The sequence below is a fragment of the Dermacentor andersoni genome, chromosome 4 (genome assembly GCF_023375885.2).
Source record: "Dermacentor andersoni chromosome 4, qqDerAnde1_hic_scaffold, whole genome shotgun sequence".
Classification (NCBI taxonomy): Eukaryota; Metazoa; Arthropoda; class Arachnida; order Ixodida; family Ixodidae; genus Dermacentor; species Dermacentor andersoni.
Window position 1 is genome coordinate 799169 of NC_092817.1, and position 25306 is coordinate 824474.

General features: G+C 47.0%; 1 protein-coding gene across 6 annotated transcripts in view; it reads right to left on the reverse strand.

Moving 5' to 3' along the window:
- tweek (transmembrane protein KIAA1109 homolog tweek) overlaps positions 1-25306 on the reverse strand; it is a 647796-nt gene that overhangs the window by 549410 nt on the left and 73080 nt on the right. For all 6 annotated transcript variants that reach the window (XR_008613545.1, XR_008613544.1, XM_050182732.3 and 3 more), the window contains exons 10-11: positions 15161-15310; positions 6920-7017 (exon numbers count right to left, since the gene is read on the reverse strand). Coding sequence is in view for 4 of the 6 variants with exons in the window: in XM_050182732.3 (XP_050038689.2) it covers positions 6920-7017; positions 15161-15310 (248 nt within the window). In the remaining 2 variants the exon portion in view is untranslated. The remainder of the gene's footprint in view (positions 1-6919; positions 7018-15160; positions 15311-25306) is intronic.

A 25306-nucleotide genomic window follows, 5' to 3' on the forward strand; every position in this document is an offset into this window, starting at 1 on the left:
AACGTTGGCATTTGAAACATCTCAAGGGATTCGGCACATACGGCCTTATACGAAGCTTGATGTACCCGGCCTCGATTGACTCGGGCAGGACACTGGAGTTGAAGGTGAGTATTAGGTGTTTAGTCGCAATTTCTTTTCCGTCTCGCCTCATCTTGATTCTTCTGACATTTATGACATTCTGTTCGCTGAAGCCCTCCAAGAGCTCAGCCTCAGTCAGCTCCAATAAATCATCATCGGAGACTACGCCACGCGTGGTATTCATGGTACGATGAGGAGTTACTGTTACTTTGGCGTCACCAAATGAAACTAGATTGGGTAGATTTTCATATTGTTTCTGGTTGCGGAGCTCCAAGAGGAGATCGCCGCTTGCCATCCTGGATGCTTTATAACCTGTACCAAAAACTTGGGTAAGAGACTTGGACACGAGGAATGGAGAGATTGTTCGCACGGGTTTGCCTGGTGTTTCAGAGTGCACTACATGGAAACGAGGAAAGGTTTCTTTTTGGCGGGCAAAAAATTCAAAGACATCATCGGTGCGCCCCCTCTTGAGGGAGCGATCAGGTAATGTGGGGAAAGAAGAAGCCATAAGAGATTGTAATTTCGGCAGTAACGCCAGCCACCCACCGTGGAGTCCTACAAGGGGACGCTGCAGGATCCGTAAAACACGGCCTGCAAACGCCAGCAGTACGTTACCACTATAACCAAATACGAAATAACCTAGGTTGGCTATTCACACAAGGTTAGCCCTTGCTGCCTGGAAAAATTGGAAGTAAGTGGAAGCTAGGAGAAGACAGGAAAGATAAAAAGTGAGAGAAAGACGAAGATTAGAGGAAGAGAGAGACAGGAAAAGGCAACTACCGATTTCCCCCGGGTGGGTCAGTCCGGGGGTGCCGTCTACGTGAAGCCGAGGCCAAAGGGGTGTGTTGCCGCCGCCGAGGGGCCGTAAAGGTCCAAACACCCGGCATTGGCTCAACCCCCAGGATCCTCTTTTCCCCGGACACGGCTAAGCCGCGCACGGCTACACGCGGGAGGGTCCAACCCTCGTGTGCTTTGCAAGCAAGAAGCCAGCAAAACAACGAAAGCGTGGCAATGTATCTCGAAGATATGTCCCGCTTATTCCGCCGGGCCGACCCGAGCATGAGCGAGGACAAGAAGCTTCGGCACCTGATGCGCGGCGTGAAGCAGGAGCTTTTTGCTGGTTTGGTTCGCAGCCCTCCACGCACTGTCGCCGAATTCCGCTCCGAGGCGACAACTATGGAAAGGACTCTTCAACAGCGTGCGAGACTCTACAACCGCGATATGAACGTCGCCTCTGTGGATGCGATGCCGGCAATGTTCGGGAACAGCGTCGAGGTCTTACGAGAACTCATAAGGTCTGTGGTTCGAGAAGAGCTCCAGAGGCAACAGCGGAACAACGGCCCCACAGAGGTCTCTTCGTTAGCAGAAGTGGTTCGCGAAGAAGTGAGACAAGCCGTCCGCGAACAGCACCCACCAGCACAGCCGCAAGCGTCGTCACCGGTACGGCCGACGGTATCGTACGCCGAGGTACTCAGAGGATCTCCAGGACGTACCTTCGTCGCGGCAACTGCGCATGTACCTGAACCTCGGTTCTTGCCGTCTCCGCCGGAGACGAGATTCCGGAAAGCTGACATATGGCGCACTCCTGATAGAATCCCGCTGTGCTACCACTGCGGCGAAGCTGGTCATCTCTACAGGATGTGCGAATACCGCAGAGCGGGACTTCGGGGGTTTTCCATAAACGCTCCTTGCCCAAGAAACGGTGAACGCCCTTTCGAGATCCAGGAGTATTTGTCAACGCGCCAAAGCCCGCAGACTTCACAGCAACACCAACCTCGGTCAACAGTGCCGCTGAGGTATCGATCACCGAGCCCGCGTCCATCCTCAAGCTCCCCAAGGCGACGCCCCCAAAGCCCACGTCGGGAAAACTAATACCGGCGACCTGTGGAGGTGAGGCCGCTGTCGACGCAAGAACGGAGCCTCCAGCGCTGATTCTGAAATATAACGACGGACGCGGGAGCAGTTGCGAAAAGAGTGACGTAGCTTCCGATTTATGTGTGTTTATAGACGGCTGCGAAATTACTGCTTTAGTAGACACAGGCGCAGACCATTCCGTTATGAGCAAAGTACTTGCCAGAAGACTGAAAAAAGTGCTGACTCCTTGGAGAGGACCGCAAATTCGAACCGCCGGTGGGCACCTTATCAACCCGGTGGGCAGGTGCACTTCTAGAATCGGAATACGCGGCTTTACATACGTCGCCAGTTTCATTGTCCTATCAGAATGCTCAAGGGATGTAATTATTGGAATGGACTTTTTGCAGGCGAACGGTGCAGTTATCAACTTGCAGGAATCCTGTGTGTCGTTCTCAACGAAGCACGCCATCGCGACGTTCGAGAGTGAAGAACGATTCGATGCGCTTCACATTATAGACGACGACGTCACGATACCCCCAAGATCCAGCATAGCTGTCGCCGTAAGAAGCACCGTATTCAGCGACTATGAAGGAATAGCCGACAGTAACACTGGGCTCTTACTCGAAAAAGGGATCTGTATGGCAAGGGGCCTTGTTCGGCTGCGTGACGGGTGTTCAAATGTCTTCCTGACTAATTTTGGAAATGAAGTTCAGCATGTTGCGAAGGGAACCGTCATTGCCCGCCTTAACGATTATGAACAAATTACGGATTTGAGCTCTTCCGATAGTGCACTACTGGAGTCTGACAACGTAGACTCCATACTCGCATCCGTCCACATCGAAGAAGCACTATCACCGAGCCAGAAGCAGCAAATAGAGAACCTTGTACGAGAATTCGCCTCATGTTTCTCAACGACATCGAAAGTCCAGAGAACATCCATCGCCAGACACCGCATCATTGTCGACGAAGCTGTGAGGCCCATTTGCCAGCATCCCTACCGAGTGTCACCGAAGGAGAGAGAGGTCATCAGCAAACAAGTCGAAGAAATGCTTCGAGACGACGTAATTCAACCATCGACCAGCCCATGGGCTTCGCCTGTAGTGCTGGTAAAGAAAAAGGATCAGACCTTGCGCTTCTGCGTTGATTATCGGAAGCTAAACGTCGTCACAAAGCGGGATGTCTATCCACTTCCGAGGATCGATGACACCCTCGATAGACTACGGGATGCGAAATTCTTTTCCTCTCTCGACCTTAAAAGCGGATACTGGCAAATAGAAGTGGACGAACGGGATCGTGAGAAGACAGCATTCGTGACACCAGACGGACTATACGAATTCAAGGTACTTCCGTTCGGCCTCTGTTCCGCGCCTGCCACCTTTCAGCGGATGATGGACACTGTGCTCTCCGGGTTAAAGTGGCAGTCCTGTCTGGTTTATCTCGACGATGTCGTGATTTTTTCTACCACCTTTGCTCAGCATGTGGAACGACTAAGGACTGTGCTCAAAGCTATTAGTTCAGCAGGGCTGACAATAAAGCCACAGAAATGTCACTTCGGCTTCCATGAGCTCCTTTTCCTCGGCCATGTGATTAGCTCCGAAGGCATCCGTCCTGACCCTGAGAAGACCGCAGCAGTAGAAAAGTTTCCTAGACCAACCAACAAAAAGGCCATTAGGCGATTCCTAGGACTTTGTGCCTATTACAGGCGTTTCGTCAAAAACTTTTCGAAGATTGCCGAGCCGTTAACGCGATTAACGAAAGAAGATATGCCTTTCGTATGGCACAGTGAACAAGAAGATGCATTCAATGAGCTGCGACGGCGACTTCAAAACCACCCGGTCCTTGCGCACTTTGATGAGGAAGCGGAAACAGACATCCACACAGACGCCAGCAATTTAGGACTTGGTGCCGTCCTCGTTCAATGGCAAAACGGAGAGGAAAGAGTGATTGCATACGCTAGCCGCACTCTTTCGAGGGCTGAAACCAACTATTCAGCCACCGAAAAAGAATGCCTCGCAGTAATATGGGCCATAGGAAAATTCCGACCATACTTATACGGTAGACCGTTCCGAGCAATCAGTGACCATCACTCATTGTGCTGGCTTGCAAACCTGAAAGATCCGTCTGGACGACTTGCTAGATGGAGTCTGAGGCTGCAGGAATACGACATAACGGTCGTGTACAAGTCAGGTCGCAAGCACAGTGACGCTGATTGTTTATCACGTGCTCCGGTCGAATCTGCTCCTGTGAAGGATGGAGACGAATTTTCGTTTCTTGGAGCCGTGACCACATCTGAGATGGCCAAACACCAGCAGTCTGATGCCGAGTTGCTTCTACTCATCAGGCACCTCGAGGGACACCACGTCCATGTTCCGCGAGTTTTCTGCCGGGGATTGTCATCGTATGTGATGAGAAATGGCGTCCTGTACAAAAGAAATTTTGAGCACAGCACAGAGAAATTTCTACTCGTTGTTCCTTCAGCTTTGCGATCGGAAATCTTAGAAGCCTGTCACGATGACCCATCAGCAGGACACCTCGGAGTGAGCAGAACCTTCGCCCGAATTCATGCTAAATACTACTGGCCAAAGCTATTGAATTCAGTGCAGCATTATGTACGAACATGTCGGGATTGCCAAAGACGCAAAACGCCTCCATTAAAACCCGCAGGCCTCCTTCAACCAATAGAACCCCCAGGAGCCCCGTTCGAACAAGTAGGAATGGACTTGCTTGGTCCTTTTCCGACATCGTCATCGGGGAAACGGTGGATTGTAGTAGCGACTGATTACCTAACGCGATATGCCGAGACATCCTCTCTAATCAGTGCAACGGCTGTTGAAGTGGCTGAATTCTTTGTCGCCAAGATAGTATTACGACACGGTGCCCCTGCAAGTATTATCACGGACCGAGGAACTTCGTTCACAGCCGATTTGACGCAATCCATCATGAAATTGACTCATACCAGCCACAGGAAAACAACTGCCTATCATCCTCAAACAAATGGGTTAACCGAGCGATTGAACAGGACGCTGACCGATATGTTGTCAATTTACGTAGACTTAGAACACCGTACATGGGACAAGATCCTACCCTATGCTACATTCGCCTACAATACCGCATTGCAAGAAACCACTCAAGTAACGCCATTCCAACTTGTTTTTGGTCGAACAGTTACCACACCCTTGGATGCTATGCTGCCTGTCAGCGACAGTACAGAACAGAACCCTGACATCAGTGACTTTACACAGAGGGCCGAAGAAGCACGTCAGCTGGCGCGACATCGCATTCAACAAAGGCAGCGCATCGACGCGGACCGTTACAACCTGCGACGAAGGGAAGTCGAGTATGCACCAGGTGACAGAGTATGGGTGTGGACCCCCGTGCGGACGCGCGGCCTGTCCGAAAAGCTTTTGCGCCGTTACTTCGGCCCTTCCCGAGTACTTCGCCGCATCAGTCCCCTGAACTACGAAGTTACGCCAGAAGGACAAGTGAGCTCATCACGATGCCGGCGTCGCACAGAAACTGTACATGTGGTCAGACTGAAGCCATATTATGACAGGCAGTGATTATTCGACCAAACATCTTTTCTGTGCCATGTACCACTTTAGTGTGGACAACTGCTTGTGAACAATTTCGTCGCTTTACGCATCGGGACGATGCGTTTTGGAGGGGGGATAATGATACAAGGCAGAAACATTTAAACAACGCGCGCAGGTTCGTGCGCCCCCTCAAGACGACAACGGAGTATTGAAGGAAAAGGACGAAGTAATGGCACGTGTTTTCGCCGCACGCACTCGCATCGCAGGTGGCCGTTGTCGGCGTCTACAAGAAGAAGACGAGGTGAAGCGACGCTCGAGAGAGAAGAAGAAGGCCTTCCTGATCTCCCGTTTAGAACGCGGCAGTGTTTTTTATTTACCCCAGGGCACAAGTTCGCCCACAATAAATAGTTGTATCTGGGTTTCCTTAACTGTCCGTTACAGTATTGTCTCTGTATGCCGATGCAAGGACTGCAAAGGCTAAAGTCCGATACGCCTATGAAGGCTCCGGAGCGCACGGCACATCATCATCACCCAAGGTAGAGTCGCTGTTTGGCGGTGGGAGAACTGGCTCAATTGTTTCATTCATCATTCAGTCCACCACATGATGACACCGCGCTGTCGAGATCTGCAACGTCTTCAACTGTAATGGCGGCAGTAATCGGCACACCGCACCATAGCAGGTCCTGCTACGATGCCCTGCCCTGATAGCCTACTATCTCATGATAGTCCTGCTATCATCATCCTCATCACCACCACCACAACCACCACCACCACCACCCTTCAGCAGCAGCAGCAGCCTATTTTATGTCCCCTGCAGGTCACTGCACTGTACACTGTACATTTTGTATATTTATTCACATATGTATCCTAATTATTGTATGTTATAATCCTTGAGTGTACTCTCCCCCATTACACAATGCCTCTAGGGGCCTGTAAGGTATCTTTAAATAAATAAATAAATATCTGGAAGCAGTCCCAATAGACAGGATCAGAAAATTATAAATGCATTGAGATGTGGTCGTTATAAACAATAGGTTGTTATATCTGGGAATGTTAAAAGTGGGTTCGACTGTAACTCTATGGTGTCAACAGAAAGTTGCACTCCTGAATCCCAATTTTCTTCTCTATTTTGAAGAAACACACTATTACTAAAAAAGTGCAATTTTCTCCAACTCTGCTGCATATTTCTTCCAAATATTTTGCCATGAGATAAAGCAGCGTCTTAGGATTGCAGAAAAAGAGTTAATTAAAAATGTGAATGTTTGAGAAAGTCGGTCAATGCATAGCTGCACTGTTTAATTTTATTAATTTCTCGATTTCTTACATTGTTGGGTGATACGAATTTCGAGTGATACGAATTTTTTCACTGTCCCGAGGGATTCAAATCATCAAGATTCTACTATAGTAAAGAAACAGAATAGTCCAAGGCACAGGTAAAACAATGAAAAACTTGCCTGAATCCAAAACTTGAGTCCAAGCTGAGGGGGCAGGAAATCCACAAAGGGAAGGTCAAATGACAAGTCGAAGACCTCACCACAGAAGGCCACCCGGGCTGTTGAAATAAATTTTCAACATCAATGACACCAATATACAGAGCATCATAATGAGAGCTAGCCTACAGAAACTACAAGCTATACTGATTAATGTTTTGTGTTAGCCAAAACAATGAACTTATGATCAACAAAAGTGAAAACAAAAAAAGCAGCAGCTACAGAACTTATGTAACAGTGCGAAAAAATAAGGAAAGAACGACAATAGAGACAGAATGAAAAGAGCGCTATCTTCTAACTGTTTATTCTACTTACTATGCTAGGCTATGTACACATACAAGGCACCAGCAGGAAATAGAAAAATGAAAGAAAGGAAGAAGAAAAATAACAACAATCAGCATGAATGGCACAAGGTGATATCATCAGGGTCTTAATCACGAACCATCTAAAAACCTTAGCCCTTCCTTGGTCAATGTAAGTGATGGCATGCTTACACACCCCTCTCCTACACGACCAATCTTAACCTCAAAAGGACCGTCTGTTGGGCTAGTTGGTCTCACATTGTAAATTCGAAAAACAGCACAAACAATACACATACACTTAAAGAAGACACGAAAGACGAGGACAAGTGCTACTATCAACTGACCAACTGTTTATTACAATCGACACACCCTCTGATTTTACAAGTGAGCCAAGCACAAGTGTCACACCCCTTTTTCCCATGAAGGTGAGCGAACCACATGGCTCGAGTGGCTTTAGAAGAATTCCATATCCATAAAAATTCACCTGTGTAAACGAAACATTTTTGCTTTTGCACAGCGCTGACCTGAACTTCTTATCTGCTATCTAAAGCAGGCAGCAGTTTTGTTCACCTTTTTTTGTTTTTACTTATGTTTATCACCTTCGCATACCTAGAACCTACCTAGAACACGGTAGTAGCCGGTGACATTACCGAACTCTGGGAGCATGTCGCTACTGCTGATAAAATAGGCGGTGCTTCGATCGAAGAGTTTCTGAGTGCAGATAGCGCTGCCTCGTTCTGTGAAGAATCTCTGACTGGGCAATCGTCGCGACACAGACAGTGGCAACATGCGACTGAGGCGACGACAGCTGTGGCAGTGACGACGAGATTGACAGTGGCCAGTTTTTGAAAACGACCCAAACGTTCACACAAAGTGCACTGTCATCGATAAGAGTCACTCACTGATTTCATGCACGCTAAATTACGGCCACCAGTGTTCGCGCAGCCACTGAACACGATGCACACCAGGGTTGTGAACCCAAAACTTCCGCGAAAGCAAGTGCAGATGTCTGACTATTTCCGCATGCCTAATGCTTGACACGCTGCTTAGAGGTATAAATAATTTCATTTTTGACAGCCTACTTTCTACAATGTGAATCTTTTATTGTAAGTGGCAAATTTGGTCCTTTCTACGAGGTACACAATAACTGCACAGAGGTGATGCCATCCGTACCGCTCAGGAAGCTTTCCTTGACATATTGCAGGGCCCCTTTAAGACTTGTCACCTGTGACCTGCAGGCCCACGATGGTCAACAAAGTGCTTTTAATTCATGCTTGCGAGCCCAGTTCGTAACACGTAAGCAGTTTGTAACACGTAAGCAGTTTGTAACACGTAAGCGAGAATCAACTCGAAAATTATGCAGCTGAGAACCATTTCCGAATTTGTCTGTCTGCTTAACTCTTTTTGGCTGACAGATAAGCATACGGTTAACAAACACACATTCACACATCATTTGTGGTTCAAGCGTATCAGTGTTGGCATGGCAAAGTTTCTATGCAAAATTGCTTGCTACCACACTGCATCGATCCCGTAATGAAAACATGCGACAAGTGTTTCGATTTGCACGAGGAGCACCGCTGCATGCCGGGTGAAGCGGCATTTAGGCTTAATGTTACAATCAATATATCGAAGACCATTCTGCAGAGTGGTTGACTTGTGACATTTGTTTGCAAGAAATAAAATAAGCTTTTGTGCACCCAATACTTCGTCCACGTGAAGACGCCGTTTATGGCACGTGGAGCAGTAGCCACATATGCATGGTCAACACGTGCTCTGCTTTAGGGTGTGCGGTATGGCGCAGTAAAAGAAATTGCTAGTCTATATTATCCTCAGTTTATTTTTACAAGCGATGGCCTTGGAGTTAAAGTATAACACACCGTACTGTAAATAACAGAGGCCGCATGCAGAGGTGGTGCTTTTTGATTAGGCAAACGGAGAGGAGATGGGACATCCCCATGCAACATTCCCCAATAAATGATGGCACTTTGGCGTTCACAGTATTGATTGTGCAGTAAGACCCCCTATCCCCGTTACCATTATGTGTACACTTTGACGTACCCTTATAGTGAGTTTGTATGTAGGTGCACTGGTGGAAAAAGGTAGGGGTTCTGTGGCACTTTCGAGAAGCTGGTGGAGTATTTCAAGGCCAGAAAGTTTGAGAATCCCTGGTTTACTGGCACGTCCTGCTCACTCGTAACACATTCAGCAAAAGTAAAATTTTATTGCAGTTTGCCTTTCAAGAGGCGCTGAAACACTTTCTGAACATAGTAATAAAATGTGGCAGATCCATAAAAGATGCTTCTGAGCATTAGCACACCGAGGATTTTTGTCAGGTGAAGGGGTTCCAAAACTTTTGTATGGAATCATGATTAAATATATACATTTGAATAAAGCCTACAATGAAAAACACAACATATTTCGACGATTCGGTTGGGGAATGGCCCACAGTCAAAAGCATTTTCGTGTCAAGATATAAAGAAATATTCATTTAATAGAAAGATTGCCTCTACCCCAATGAAGGGCCAAACCCGACTTATTGCTGCATGAAATACAAATTGAAGACCAGTAGCCATGGTTTCATTGCCAATTCATCCAACATCTTGTCTGCAGATACAAGAACTTCTCTGTGCACATTCAACAATGCTAGACCACTGTGTGCAAACAAGACAAGCAACCCCTCAACATTCCTAATACATTCTTGATAACGGCCATTATCAACGGGTTCTTCCGGTGGTAACAAAACTGGCCTACACTCTTGTGACTCATTTTATTTATGGTGCCAGTTACACTAATGCTTTACTAATAGAGAAAACAGGCTCCAAGGCATGGACGGTTCGGAGGAAATGGTGCACTGCCTGATGAATCAAGTATGCCTATAGGAGTTCATGTATAAGTTTAACTGATAAAATGCTAGCTAGAAATGCTACCTGCCCTAAAATGGTATCTGTGCACATGTCTAGCTACAAAGGCCGTTTTGTGCAATAGTCGAGTGGATGACAATTTTTTTTTTTCACGAACCTTCCTTCTCCTTGGGGGCTTCAGCAGAACTGACTTGTCCTGTTAAGCCTGTACCACACTGCATAACTGCCAATATTTTTCTTGCTTCTGTGATATATTTCTAGACAAACACCTAATCAAAATTTACCTCACACTCCCCTTCTCTTTCAAGTAATGTTTAAACAACCATTTTTTTAAGCTGACCTGAAAACATAAATGAAAGATTCTATGGTGACATTTTGTTTGGTCAACCTGGCTGTCAGATCCAGAAAGAAAGAGATGGAGGGGGAGTTACAACACATACACATACACATCCATTGTTCAAGGAAGCACCAAATGACACTAGCGACTCTGCTCGTAACAAGAAGAACCTTTATTGCTGTCTGCCCTTAAGTATATACTTGTTGCAAGGTGCTGCCCCCTTGCTTTCAGTGCCACCTTGTAGCTGCAAACTCAAGGGCAAGGCGGTGACCACTATATCTTCCTTCCTGATAGAACTACAGTTTCAACTTGCACCGTGGTCTCACTGCACGACCGTATCGCACTTGCTTCCATTCATCATGTTCAGGCGATCTTGCTTCCACAGGCAGACCCTGTATTTCATGCAAGGAAGTGTGGCCACAGGTCGCACAGGCGACATGCAGAAAGAACTTTGTAGTGACGTTCCTGGTGTTGTTGGTGAGGCTGCTGCCCATCCTTGGACATTCTGGTCTGCTGAGAAAGGCACCAGGCAGTGACAATTCCTTTGCAGAATGCTGCTAAGAGTCTCAACCACATACGATCGAGGTCGTTGAGCAGGGCTGAGGACAGGACCGCTGCATCCAATGTCCTTGATACACACGTCATTCCCTGGTTTCAGAGGACTCAGGAGGCCTGCACTGTGACGGCGTTTGTAATTTTTCACCTGTTGCACCTAGGCCACAGTATCCTGTGCCCTACACTTCTCGTGATTTGGCAATGCGGGCAGAAGGCGTTCTGGCAGCCCCAGAAGGCGAGCTTGCAGTTTTCATCCCATAAGTAATTGTGCTGGAGAGATGCCCAAAACTCCAAGTTTATCTTGGTAAGCGAAAAGGGCCAGGTCCAGATCGGAGCTTTTCTCAAGCAGGTCCTTCACGATCTGAACTATGCAAGCGAAAAGGGCCAGGTACGGATCGGAGCTTTTCTCAAGCAGGTCCTTCACGATCTGAACCATGCAATCTGCCTCACCATTACTCTGAGTGTATCAAGGACTGATTGTCTCATGGTGGAATCCGTAACATAGAGCAAAATCAGCAAAATCTTTGGACATGAACTGAGGTCCCTCTGTCAACACAGCATCTGGAATCCAGAAGTGAGCAAAACAACTCTTCACCACGACACTGACCGCCGGTGCTGATGCAGTCCCCAGCGTGACTACTTTAGGGAATCGGGAGTAGTAATCGACGATGAGAACATAGTCAGGTTTCTTTGAAGTGGAACAGGTCAATTCCCAGGCATTGCCATGGCCTTTCCGGTGTGGGAGTTGGTACCAGTGGCACAAACCTCAGCACACTTGGCACACAGAGTCACAAGGTGTTCAATATGCAGATTGCAATTTGGCCACCGAACACGCTCTCAGGCGCATTCTTGACAGCAGCGTACCCCTTGATGCCCCTCGTGCAGCAGTGCAAGGATGTCCTGGCGTTGAGAAGTTAGAACGTTGATATGGTGATCCAACAAAAGCAAGCCATCGTACACACTCAGTCTGTCTCTCTCTATCCAGTACCGTGCTACGTGGGTTGGTACTCTGTTCTTGGGTGGCCAACCTCTCTCACAATAGGTCACAACTGAGGAACACTCTCCATCCTCAGCTTGAAGATGACAGATATCGTCTAACTGACTAGCCACTAGTGGAGGTAGATCCTTGAAGACCTCTCCTATGTGGATTTTTAAGCTGTTAACGGTTTTCTAGATTGGCAAGTAGCAGGGTGCTCATGATAGTGTATTGGCTCTAGCTAAGAGTTTCCCAGGTACATCAGCTCGATCCACATTCACTGTACTCGAGGCGGCAAGACTTCCAGGTCCTTCCTCAAAAGGAGGGCTACAAGCAGAAGATGATCCGACTTGACCTCAAAGTGTAGGCCACAAATGTACTGGTCGAACCTAGTCACGACCCACATGACAGCCAGATTCCTTTTCCGTTTGACTGTAGTATCCTTCTGTCGGAGTGAGGGATCTCGGAGCATAGGCCCCAGCATGTCGAATTCCAGAAGGTTGGTCCTGGAGCAAGACGGCACCCAGGCCATGAGAGCTTGCATCAGCCGATACTATAGTAGAGTAGTGTGGGTGGTACTTTGCCACAAATTTATTGGAGCTGAGCAATGACTTGATGTGAGTGAAAGCTTGCTCTTGGCTGTAGTCCCAATTCCAGGCGTTGTTCTTGTTCAAGAGTGAACGAATGGGTGTAGACGCCAGACAGGTTCAGAATGGAACTGGCCACATGGTTGGCCCCCCATTCCAAGCCATCAGCAAACACCGCTGACATCGATTGGTGGTGGAAGGTCCATGATAGCCTAGTCCTTATCTGGATCTTGTGAAATTCCCTGCATGTTAACGACGACTCCTAGAAACTTGACACAAGAAGCTCGAAACTGACACCTCTTTTCATTGAAAGTGATGCCTGCTTGATTTAGACGTCAGCTAGGTGTCGGTCGTGCTCTCGGTGGTCGCTACCAAAGACTAGCATATTGTCTATCATATTGACGACTCTGGTAGTGCCTTCTAATAGTCGTCACATGAAGCGCTGAAAATATTCGGGCACTGTCGCAATGCCGAAGGGAAGGCATCTGTAGTAATAGAGGCTATAGGGAGTGATGAACATTGCCAGTTTTTCACTCTCTCGACTTACTTTGATTTAGTGGAAGCTGGATCTTGCATCGAGCTTGGAAAAGACTCTTGCACCATAAAGCTGGCCTAAGATGTCTTAAACTGTTGGCAGAATGTGCTGTTACCGCTGGATGACCTTTTTAAGCTTCGTCAAGTCAACACAGAGCCTGTACCCACCCGATGGCTTCGGTACAACGACAAGGCCGGAACACCATGCGGTTGGCGTGTCGACCTTTCAGATGACTCCTTGGGTTTCTATGTCATCCAGTTCCTTCTTCACGTGCTCAAGCACGGGGAGGGGTATTCATCTTGGAACACTGACGTTTTTAACAGTTGCAACTCGTTTTCAAACAGAAAAACAGACGCAGTCACTAATACAACTCATGCCTCTCTCTTTTATGTGATATGCCTCCAAAATTTCTCTTGCGAACGTGTCACCACTTCTGCCAAGCATCTTTATCTCACGCAGTAGTGGCTGGCATGTTCCTTCCAGGCAAACCGTGCAATGCGCAAGTAAATGCGCATTACCTTTTTTGATTACAGACAATTCATGCTCCCGGGCCCGGTCATTAACACATCTCCCCGTTTGTCCAACATAGGATTTCCCACACTTCAGTGGTATCTCGTATATAACACCCGTCACACATTTCACGTACTGTCTAGTGTGCTTTTTCTGGCATGCTGACTTTTTGCCACGATGCAAGTTGGCTGGACTTTGTCCGCGCATAAGACGCGTTTGGCTACCTCATTAAATTTGGTTACCTCATTACTAATCGCTCAAAGGGCGGCCGCCTGTTTCTCGCTCGATTAGTACTCACAGGGGTGAGCATAGGAAGGATGCCACTGTGCATGCGTTTCCTTTTCTTTCTTTTTTTTTGGGGGGGGGGGAGACTCGTGATATCTAATTGCCTCTGTTTGGCGATAAGATGAAGATTAGTGGAAGTTTGTCACACGTTTTGCTTTTTTGACGGGCACACGACCAAACAGTTTTCTTGAGTGGGCTCACCTATGCAGTTCGATAACGCTATGGACGTAAATATTGGTGTAAGAGCAGGAACATTTCAGACTTGCGAAATATTCTCATGTGCGCATATTCTAGGCCTTGAACTATAACAATGCATCAAATTTCTAATTCTTATAAGTTTATTTCCTTTTTATTGTTGTTATTCATGAATAAAGAGTACATATATAACAACGCAAAATATTTTTTCCTCCTTTACGGTCACCCTAGAAAAATTATGGTAAATTTTTTTCGAAATATGTCTATTAGAAGAATTGGAATCTGCAATAAAAACAAATTGACACTGGGCGGTTGCATATGGTGAAAAAAATCGACCCTGAAAGCATTAATTGACTCGGATGACCAGTAGGGCACAAAATCAAGTGCTAAGGTGTATAACGAAACTGATGAGCTACACGCTGAGCAGATTGTACAACTTTAATCATTCAGCGCGGCTTTTCTGCCCAACTGCCCCCATGAAGTGAGTGCTAGTTCAAATCATCTTCAACTGGTCTGCATATATGCAAATGCACAGCAGTTTTATAAAACATTCATAACACATACTAAAGCGCAAAACGGTTTTCATTTTCTTGTGACCTAGTTACAATTATCCCACCAAACATGCCCGCACTCCAAAGACGCTGACGTTGAAATGGATTGCTTCGGCTTGGATTGCAGGGCTAAGCACTAACCAATGCATGTCTATGGCTGTGTGGTTGCCACTGAACAAGCACATCCTGCTAAATTTGGGAACTTCATTTGAAATTAGTGCTTTAGCGCAGGTTGGTGTAGCTTAACGGTTTCATGTGAGATGGTGCAATTGGTGCAGCACTTCCATCCCTGCTAAGTAACTGGTAGCTTGCTAAATTCTTGTTATGCAGTGCTTGGAGGCTCCTAAGAATGAGCCCAAGATTCACACCAATTAATTTTTGTGATAAGCTTTCTCATATTCTATAATCGAAATCTACTACTCGGTATTCACACACTCCTACAATAAAGGGTTAGAATAGGAGCCCATGTTAACAAACACCATGCAAGCATCAGTCAGCAGTGAGCCCTTACCATTTTCCTGATGAGCACAGTCAACCCAGTTGTACTCGTTGGCCAGTGTAATGAGCTCAAATTCAGTCAACACAATGTTGAGGTGCCAGGTGTAGGGGACAAAGCGAAGAATATCTGGCCGAGCCTTACTTGCCCAGTCTTCCACCAAGGCTGCATTGGAGAGTCAAGGACACCTCTAAAACAAGGCACAGAAGTCTAGCCTCATAGAAGCTTGGATGGCAGATATGTATGGCAAGGGTCTGTAACAATTAAACTCTCCCTCAAGCTTCTACATGCACACAAAAATAGTACACCAAATTCTCCACTCTTGCTTCATTCTTGCTGTGCAGCAAGTCAACACTATCAATTAAGACCCACATTTGCCAGCTCTCAGGAAGTCTTGCGCAAGGTGCAACTATAATTGCACAGTATTCCCAAGTAAACACTACACAGTCACAGTAATATATAGGCACCAGGGGTGTAGCCGGGGGGGGGGGGCTTATGGTGTGTCAGCCCCCCCCCTAAAATTTTTCCGCGCTGTCATGTACTGCCGACTAAAACAACCCCCGGCACCGAATCTCATTGTGTATTTTGTCTAGAATGTGTTTTTCACGTTCGAAAAGACATTTCAGCGTGAACATTGCGAACTTGGGTTGGATTTTGCAGCAGCGCCTACGCACCGGGAGTCACATAACACAAGGAGTCCCATCCGAGCACAAAGTTTCAAGGGAGTTTTGATGGCCAGCAGGCTGGTTGTGACATCTTGCAGTAGCCACGGACTCTATGGAGCGCATGGATTTGAATTTCGAAACTTTATGGGGATAAAGTTCTTATGAACTTTTGATGCGAAAGATGCATTGACATTTCCAAAGTCGTGCTTTAGATTTTCAATTCCGGAACTTTGTGGGTTTAATGTTATAAACATTTGATGCCAAAGGAGCATTAACTTTTCTAAAGTCATACATCGGACCATACAACGAGACAAGCCAAATCAAAACGCTATCGGACAAGTTGACAAAGTGCGCAGCGACGTCTGATGAGACGAAGCTTTGTGATGGTTCATTTGTGCCGCCATGTCACAGAAAAGAATGTTAAGTCTAGGATTTGCAAGGAAAGAACATGGCTGAATAAGCGTACACTCGCCAACTGAAAAAATTCAAAACCACAGATTGACGTTTCGGAGGCCAATACAGGTGCCTTGTTCACAATAAACGAATGCATGATGGTCTTTATTATATATGCGTCGGAAGACGTAATGCGCTTTCATACAACTCAGGGAGGAGTACCCGTGTCTGGTTTATCGTGTTTGTAGTAGATTGCATGCAGAATGATTCAAGGAGCAATCGGGATGATAATTTGTTCTCTCTTTCCATTATAGAAGCCGAATGCCAGTTAATACTGTGTCCAGTCTTTTCGTGAAGCTCTGCCAGGGTGTTGGAAAGCATGTGTCCTTTGGCTACGTCCCTGCGGTGCTGCTGTAGCCTTCTTTTAAAGTTCTTTATCTCGCCTACGTAGCAACGCCTGGCAGTCCTGGCAAGGAATTTTGTAGATGACGCCCGGAAATGTTTCTTTTTCGAGGCGGTCTTTGACTCGGACGAGTTTTTGTTTTAGCTTGCTTGAAATGACGTGGCAGATTTGTACATCATATTCTTTGAAAATTCTTGACATTGACTCGCTCACGCCTCATGCATAGGGGAGAGATGCCCGTTTTCTTGTTCTCATCAGCCTTACAGGGGGTTCAGCTGCATGCTTTTCTTCAGTGTTTATAATCTGGCCGGGGTAGCCATTGCTGACCAAATCCTGCGACACTCTCTTCAACTCAGCTCTGCATGCGTCAGTAGTCAAGCACAAACAGAATGCACGGGTGAACAATGTCGAGGCAACAGATCGTTTTTGTCCAAGGGGATGGACCGAATCAAAGTTCAGATATTTCCCTGTGTGGGTAGTGTATCGTATGGACGGGATCCAAGAATGAAAAGAATGTTTATTCAGGAAACACGCAGGGTATATATCGTCGTCGGCATTCACAGGCACGTGTTGCCGTAATCTTCGTGCTGTCAGTCAGTTCAGGCCGATACGTGCGACGCATGTGTAGTCTGCACGATACATCTTTCTCTGTTTAATAGTTGGATAAAGCCGAGATACACAATGCACTTGATTGAAATTGTGGTCGTACTGCAGCCGTCTTGGCTGACGAGTTATCCGCCTAGACCGTCTTGGGATCGGTGTTGTAAGTTGAGTCGGGTTTGCGGGCACTCCAGTTGGGGATGTTACCGGCTGGTCGTCCTCGCTTTCCGGCTCATCGCTGTCGAGGTCATCGTGTCGAAATGGCTCACGCGTTGTAATCAGGTGTCTCCGATTCCAACGAAGTACTTGGTCACCTTCAGTAACAATGCGATAGGACCTAGGCGCAGCCTGTCCCACGACCTGCGCTTTGCGGGTCCATGCTTTATCTCGGATCCTCACCACATCCCCTTTTCGGAGTACTGGTAGGTCCTTTCTGTGTGCGCCAAGTTGTCTATGCTTAGACACAAAATATTTAGGTTGCGAGCTGAAGTCTGGAAGCCTGGTTCGTAGTCTCCTGCCTTGCAACAGCTCACCCGGGGAACGACCGTGCTCCAGTGGTGTAGATCGGTAGCTGAGCAGGCCCAGCTAGAAGTCGTCGTGATTTTCTTGTGTTTTTTTCATGATCCGTTTTACTATCTGGACGCCTTTCTCCGCTAGTCCATTGGACTGTGGAAAGCCAGGACTAGATGTCACGTGCTTGAAATCGTACCTGGATGCAAAGGTGGCAAACTCGTGAGACGCGAACTGGGGGCCGTTGTCACTGCATACTTCGACTGGGATTCCATATCGTGCAAAAATGCAGCTCAATTTGGCAATGATCGTGCTCGACGTGGTGTCGCCCAGTTTTTCCACTTCCGGGAAGTTTGACTGCGCATCGAACACGCACAAGTACGAGCTTCCCCCATGCTGAAAGATATCAATGCCAACTCTGTACCAAGCATGGCCCGGCGTTGGTCTGAGCATAAAAGGCTCGCTTGGTTGCCTGTATGCATACTTTCGGCAGACGGCGCAACTTTTCAACATGGTTTCAATATCTGCATTAATTCCGGGCCAAAACACCAATCGTCGGGCTCGTGCTTTGCATTTGTTTATGCCCAAGTGCCCTTCGTGTATACGTTGAAGTATTTCGTTCCTCATCGACTTTGGAACAAGTACTTTGGTTCCTTTTAGCACCACTCCCTCTATTAGTGACAGCTCAGTAGCAAAAGGTTTCATGCAGCCATCAAGATTGTCGTTGCCGCTGATATAGCGCATCACTTTTTGTAACTCCGGGTCACTTGCAGTTGCGGCAACTAAGCGGTCAAGAGTTTTTCTGCTTACCAGATCCGAGACTGCACCAACTGCGTGAACCTCTATTTCTTCTGTCGAGCCACTCGTGTCCGCTGGGTGGTTGATGGGCGTCGACCTTGAGAGCATGTCGGCCAGCAGCAGTTGCTTCCCTGGTACAAATTCAAGCACACAGTCATAGTTCAGTAAGCGCATGAAGAAACGCTGAAGACGCGGCGGCATGTCACCGATTCCTTTGGATGAAATGGCTAGCAGTGGTCGGTCTCTATGATTATCTCACACCCGTATGCGAAGTGGTGAAATTTTTCACACCCGAACATTATGCCCATTGCCTCTTTTTCGATTTGTGAATATCGTTGCTCAGTCTCATTCATCACGCGTGATGCATACGCAACTGGCCGCCAGCTGTCACCGTGAAGCTGTAGAAGTGCAGCGCCTAGTCCGCTTTTAGAAGCGTCAGAAGAAATTTTAGTTTCCCTGGCAGCATCGAAAACAGCCAACACAGGTGCGCTGCTGAGCCATGTGCAGATGGCTGTCCATTCATTTGCGTGGTTGGCCGTCCATTCAAACTTGGTGTCCTTTTTGATGAGACTGCGCAAAAGTTGTGTCTTTTCTGCCAGATTCGGAATGTATTTCCCAAAGTAGTTGGCAACACCTAACATTCTGTGCACTGCAGCTTTGTCCGTTGGTTGCGACATTTCTTTAAGGGACATGCTCAGTGTAGCATTTGGCCTTATTCCGTCTCGGCTGATGACATCACCCATAAATTCAACTTCAGTAAGCCCGAACTTGCACTTGCTTGCGTTAAAAGTTAAGCCAGCGTTTTTTGCCAGTTGCAATACATTTCGAAGGCGTGTGTCATGTTCTTCTTTAGTGATGCCCCAGACAAGAACGTCATCTACATATACCCGCACCCCCGGAGCCCTGTCAAAAATTTCGCTCAAGGTTTTTTGAAAGACTTCAGGAGCCGAGGCGATACCGAAGGGCAGCCTCAGAAAACGGTAGCGACCAAAGGGCGTGCCGAATGTGCAGATTTTTGATGTGGCGTCATCCAAAGGAATTTGGTGGAAACCTGAATTCGCATCGAGGCGGGAAAAATATTGAGCGCCGGCGAGCTCAGCCTCAATGTCTTCACGCTTAGGCATCTGATAGTGCTCACGTTTCAGGCATTCATTGATATGCCCAGGATCAATGCATACACGTAGTGTGCCGTCCTTTTTCCGTACAATAACAAGCGGGCTCACCCAGTCCGTTGGTTCTGTCACTTTCGTGATGATGGCGGCTCGTTCCATGCGGTCCAGCTCCTCCCGCAGTGGTTCTTGTAGTGTCAAGGGTACGCGCCGCGCTGGCTGGACTACAGGTATCGAACCAGTGCGTAATACCATACGATACTGGCGGGCGACACAGCCTGTTCCTTGGAAGAGTTGAGGAAATTCCTGCAGTATTTCGTCGGCAGCGCTAGCGTTGACTGCCTCCACTGACCTCGCGACCAGTCCGAGCGCCTCACTTGCAGATAGTCCGAGTATTGCCTGGTGGCCTTTTTTTACTATAAAGAAGTCGAAACTCCCAGCCTGATTTTTTATGGTGACTGGTAACGACGCAACACCGAAGTGACTGATGGCGTCACCGCTATAGGACCGCAGAATGGAACTGCTCAGCTTCAAACTTTGCATCCCTTTGCACTTCCGATAGACCGAGTAAGGCAGCAAGTTAGCTTGGGAGCCTGTGTCTACTTTCAAGAAGGCATCCTGGCCGGCCACTTTAGCGTTTACGATCCAGTCCGTCGAGCTTCTCACCTTACAAGTTTTTACATCAAGAATGTCGAAAGTGTTCTGCACGTTGACCACTTTGCTTACTGTAGACCCTTTCTTGCAACACGCTGCAAAATGATTGGTGCCACCACATACAAAACACGTCTTGCCGAACACGGGACACCTACTACGTTCGTGCGAGCGGTTGCATTTCATGCATTTAAACGGACGCTTCTTTACCGACGCGACCTGTTTTTCCGCCTGAGCCCATGCCTCGTTCTGCTGGCTAGACAGTTCAGCAGCCTTGCAGATTTGTTCTGTCTTGGCTAGCGTCAGGTCTTTTACTTTGAGGAGCTTCTCCCGCAACTTGGGGTTATGTACACCGAATACAACCTGGTCGCGGATCATTGACTCCGTTAATTCAGCGAAGTTGCAGCTTCGGGACAGCTTTCGCAAGTCGCGCAGGAAATGCTCAAAGGGCTCCGCTTCGTCCTGGGTTCTTGACCGGAAAATGTACCTCTCATAGACTTCGTTTTGCTGTTCTTCACAGTACTCTTTAAACTTCCGCACAACCGTCTTGTAATCATCCTTGCGTTCCGCCTCCAGAAAGGTGAAGTTGTTAAACACCTCAAGTGCATCGTCGCCAGCAACACTCAGCAGCAGCGCAGCCTTGACAGCTTCTGACCTTGGTTCTTTCGTAGATGCTGTCGCTTGTAGGAACAGTTCGAACTTCTGGATGAACAGGTTCCAATGCTTCGCGATGTTGTCGGATGAGCCGGAAAGTTGCAGATGCTCCGGTGGCTTGACTAGCTCCATTGCTCTGAATGGTTACGTTCATCCAGCAGCACCACTTCTGACACCATGTATCGTATGGACGGGATCCAAGAACGAAAAGAATGTTTATTCAGGAAACACGCAGGGTATATATCGTTGTCGGCATTCACAGGCACGTGTTGCCGTAAACTTCGTGCTGTCAGTCAGTTCAGGCCAATACGTGCGACGCATGCGTAGTCTGCACGATACAGGTAGGCTTTCAATAAACACTTGTGAAAAGGCCGGATGCAGTGCGCATGACTTCAAATCGAGGAAAGCCAAGTGACTATTAACTTCTTCTTCAACGGTGAATTCTATTGTGCTTTGGAAAGAGTTCAGGTGCTGCAGAAAAGGTACAATGTCTTCGCGGCAGATAATGGAAAAACAGTCGTGACATACCGCAGGAACAATTTTGGGGTGGTTTTGGGGTGGGCTGGAACATCATCAGGGCTTTTATCTTCATGGGCTTCCAAAGCAATGTTGGCACACGACACTGACACCAAAGCTCCCATTGCCATTCCAAACACCTGCCTGTAAAATGATCCATTAAATGAAAAATATGAGTTGTGTAAGCAAAAATCCAAGAGGAGGCACACATCGCCGACTTCGAATGGGGTGCGCGAAGGCAGAGATGTGTCATTTTGCAATGCTGTTCAGCAGCAGTCAACAGCATAATCCACAGGTATGCGTGTGAACATAGACATAACGTCAAAGGAAACCATGACGTCATCGCTGTCTAAAGTCACGTTCCTGAACTTGTCGAGAAAATCAGTGGAGTCCTTTATGTACGTCGGTGTTCGTCCAAGGTACAATGATCCGCGTCGGTGTTCGTTGGAGCACACCATGAAGATAGGCAGAGAGACAGTGCAACGGAGAGCGAGTGTAGTCTACTATAGGCCGCAGCGGGACATTTGGTTTGTGAACCTTGGGCAGGCCGTATATTGCAGGAGCTGAGCCGTTGTGGCACAGCAGCTGGTTATACAGACAGAAAAGAATATCAACATTTTTTCACCTGTGCCAATGCATCCATGTCAAGACACTGAAGCCAGCAAAGGTGACTACGTTCTTATTTATTTTACTTTGAATTTTATTCGCGAGGACACATTGAGCCTCTTAAATTTTCTTGTTCTCACTATCCGCGGGCTGCCAGAGCCAGCCAGGGCGCATGCATTTTCTCGTGCCCCGTACACCGCACGGCGCACCTTGGTGCGCATTCTTTTTTGCCTGGCCAAGTGGATTTTCGCCTGGCAGAGTTTTGGACGCTTTCTGGCTAGCATACAAGAAAAAGAAACAATAGTCGCTCGCCGCCATCACTGTGGGGTCTCGAAGGATTGCAACACGTTCGTTTGAGCGCAACTTCTCCAGAAAGTCTTATCTTGCCGGTGTAGGATACCTGTCAGCATGCGTATTGTTCTGTGTGGACCAATCGTCTCACGTTTTCTTCGATATTCCTTCAATAGCCACATTAGGTGCCCAAACTAGGCATTTGATTTTGGCCAACATGCTTTCCTTTGTATTCTTCCACTTCAGTACCCCGGTCTCACAAAAGAAAAAGAAACGAATAAAGATATTCTTGCGGTGCAGAGAAATGTCGCACGGTGAAAGTTCGGTTTTGTTACTTCTTCTTTTGCGGAAAGTAATGGGCCATGGAATGGTTCATTTGCTAAATACTCTTATTATATTATTGCGATAGCAATGATATGTATACTCCAGGTGCATTCCTACCGTCGCCATCGCCCTCATGTTCTATATAAAGTCCCAAGGGCAATAACATTGTGACCACGCACCGCACGCTGTATGTGCGCGTGAAATCGTAGGGGGGGGGGGGGGGCATGCGTGAGCCGACGATGGTGGCTTAGTCTTGTGTACGCAAGGAAGGAAAGCGCACACAAGTGCCACCTTCCGCCACGCGCGATACATCAGAAGGAGCGGAGAAAAGGCGGGGGAGCCTTAGGTTTCTCTGATCTGTCATTCTGTGATTGCGCAACATGTTTATTTTCCTTTTTTTTTAAGCATTATAAAGAGTGACTTTTTCTTAGATACATAGATTTATCGGAGACTTACACCAATATTTAAACATCTTGTTCCAAGGTTTGGTGCACACGTGCAGTGAACTTTGTTCCCAGTGACACCTTTTTGCCCGTTATCAAGCTGTATCTTAGCATTTGTATATTCCATTGTATCTCCGCATTTCTAATGTACGAGGGCGAGTCAAATGAAAGTGAGTCAATAAACCCTGCGCAATAATGGTTCTGTTCATTATCTGCAAGGCATGCGCACAGCACACAGGCATCTCTCATTTAGAAAAATGACACGCAGGTGTGAGTATAAACTTCACTTCACTTCACTTTATTTCCTTAAAGACCCCACAAGGGAGTGTTACATAAGGGGTGGGTTGTACAGAGATACTACAAATGCCACAGGTTTTTAACAAGACAGGTATATGGATACACTTTGAATAAAACGTGATGGACAGGTGATTGAAACAATGTCGTGGGGAAGGCCATTCCATTCTGAAGCTGTGCGGCAAAAAAATGATGCAGAAAAAGTAGTGGTGCCAGAACGGGGTCGGGTGACTTGAAGTGGATGGCCCGTGCGAGGGGATGTGCGAACGGCGGGAGCGATGTAAGGTGGATGGCTCAAAGAACTGTGATAAAACTTGTGGTAAAGTGATAGTGGGGCAATCCTGCGGCGAGACGAAAGAGTGGGCAGACCAGAGTCATTCTTAAGGGATGACACGCTGATATCATATGAATAAGAACAATGAATGAAGCGAGCTGCACGATTCTGCACTGCTTCGATAGCGTTAATCAAATAAACTTGGTGAGGGCTCCAGATTGGTGATGCGTACTCAAGTTTGGGTCGAATTAGCGATTGGTAAGCCAAAAGTCTTATGTGGTAGGGTGAGTGACGCAGATGACGTTTTAGAAATCCTAATGATCGGTTAGCCGATGAAATGATATTCGTGACATATTCGTGCGCCAGGAAAGATCAGGGGTTAGTGTTACACCAAGGTATTTATAGGATTCACTTGTTTCAACTGGTATGTTAGCGATTTCATTGGGAAATTGGAGCGGGTTTTTGCGGCGGTGGAAGGAAACTAATTTACATTTGTTAGGATTAAGGGTTATTAGCTAGCGGTTACACCAGTCGAACACTTTATTAAGATCATTCTGTAGGGCTGTTTGGTCAGATATGTTAGTTGTTTTGCGGTAGATAACACAGTCGTCAGCGAACATGCGGATGTTACATGATAAATTATTAGGCAAGTCGTTGATATATATTAGAAATAAAAGTGGGCCGAGGACAGATCCCTGCAGCACGCCGAACGTTACAGGGAGCGAGTCAGACTTGACATTGTTAAGGGAAACAAACTGAGAGCGATTAGTCAGAAATTGAGCGATCCAGTTTAGAACGTCGTGTGGCAGATTTAGTTGAGAGAGCTTCATTAGTAGACGCTTGTGTGGTACTTTATCAAAAGCCTTGGTGAAGTCAAGAAAAATAGCATCTGTTTGTAGGCTAGTGTCGAGGTTAGCATTCAGGTCGTGAAGCAAAAGGGCTAGTTGGGATTCGCATGAGAGGCCCTTTCGAAATCCGTGTTGAGAGGGATTAAAAAAGCTGTTAGAATCAAGGAACTGCATGATCTGAGAGTATATGATATGTTCCATGAGTTTGCAGCACACACTGGTTAGAGATATGGGGCGGTAATTTAACGGACAGTCTCTGTTGCCTGCTTTGTGAACTGGAATGACCTTCCCACACTTCCAGTCGTAAGGGAAAATTCCTGAGGAGAGTGACTGAGAAAACAGTAACAGTAAAAATTCGGCAGATATGTGCTTAGTGTTTTTTAAGAGCTTGGAATTTATTTCGTCCGTACCAGTAGAAGATGACAACTTCATTTTTTCAATTAAGGACAGGATACCAGAGAAACTAATGCTTATGGGTGGCATTTCAGGTAAATTAACGGAAAACAGTTTTGTTTCTGTAGGGTTAGGTTCATTAGTAAAGACAGACGAAAAGGCTACATTAAAGAGAGCATTAAACGTTCTTTAATGCTCTCATACACTGGGTTGAACATGGTTGCGTGACATAATGAACACTCTGAAAGTTGAACAGCGTGGTGTTGTGAGGTTTTTTACAGCTGAAGGCTTTTCCCAAAAAGAAATCAGTCACCGTATGGCTGCCGTGTACGTTGAACATTGCATTTCACTGGCTACTGTAAAGTGTTGGAGCAAATGGTTCTAAGAAG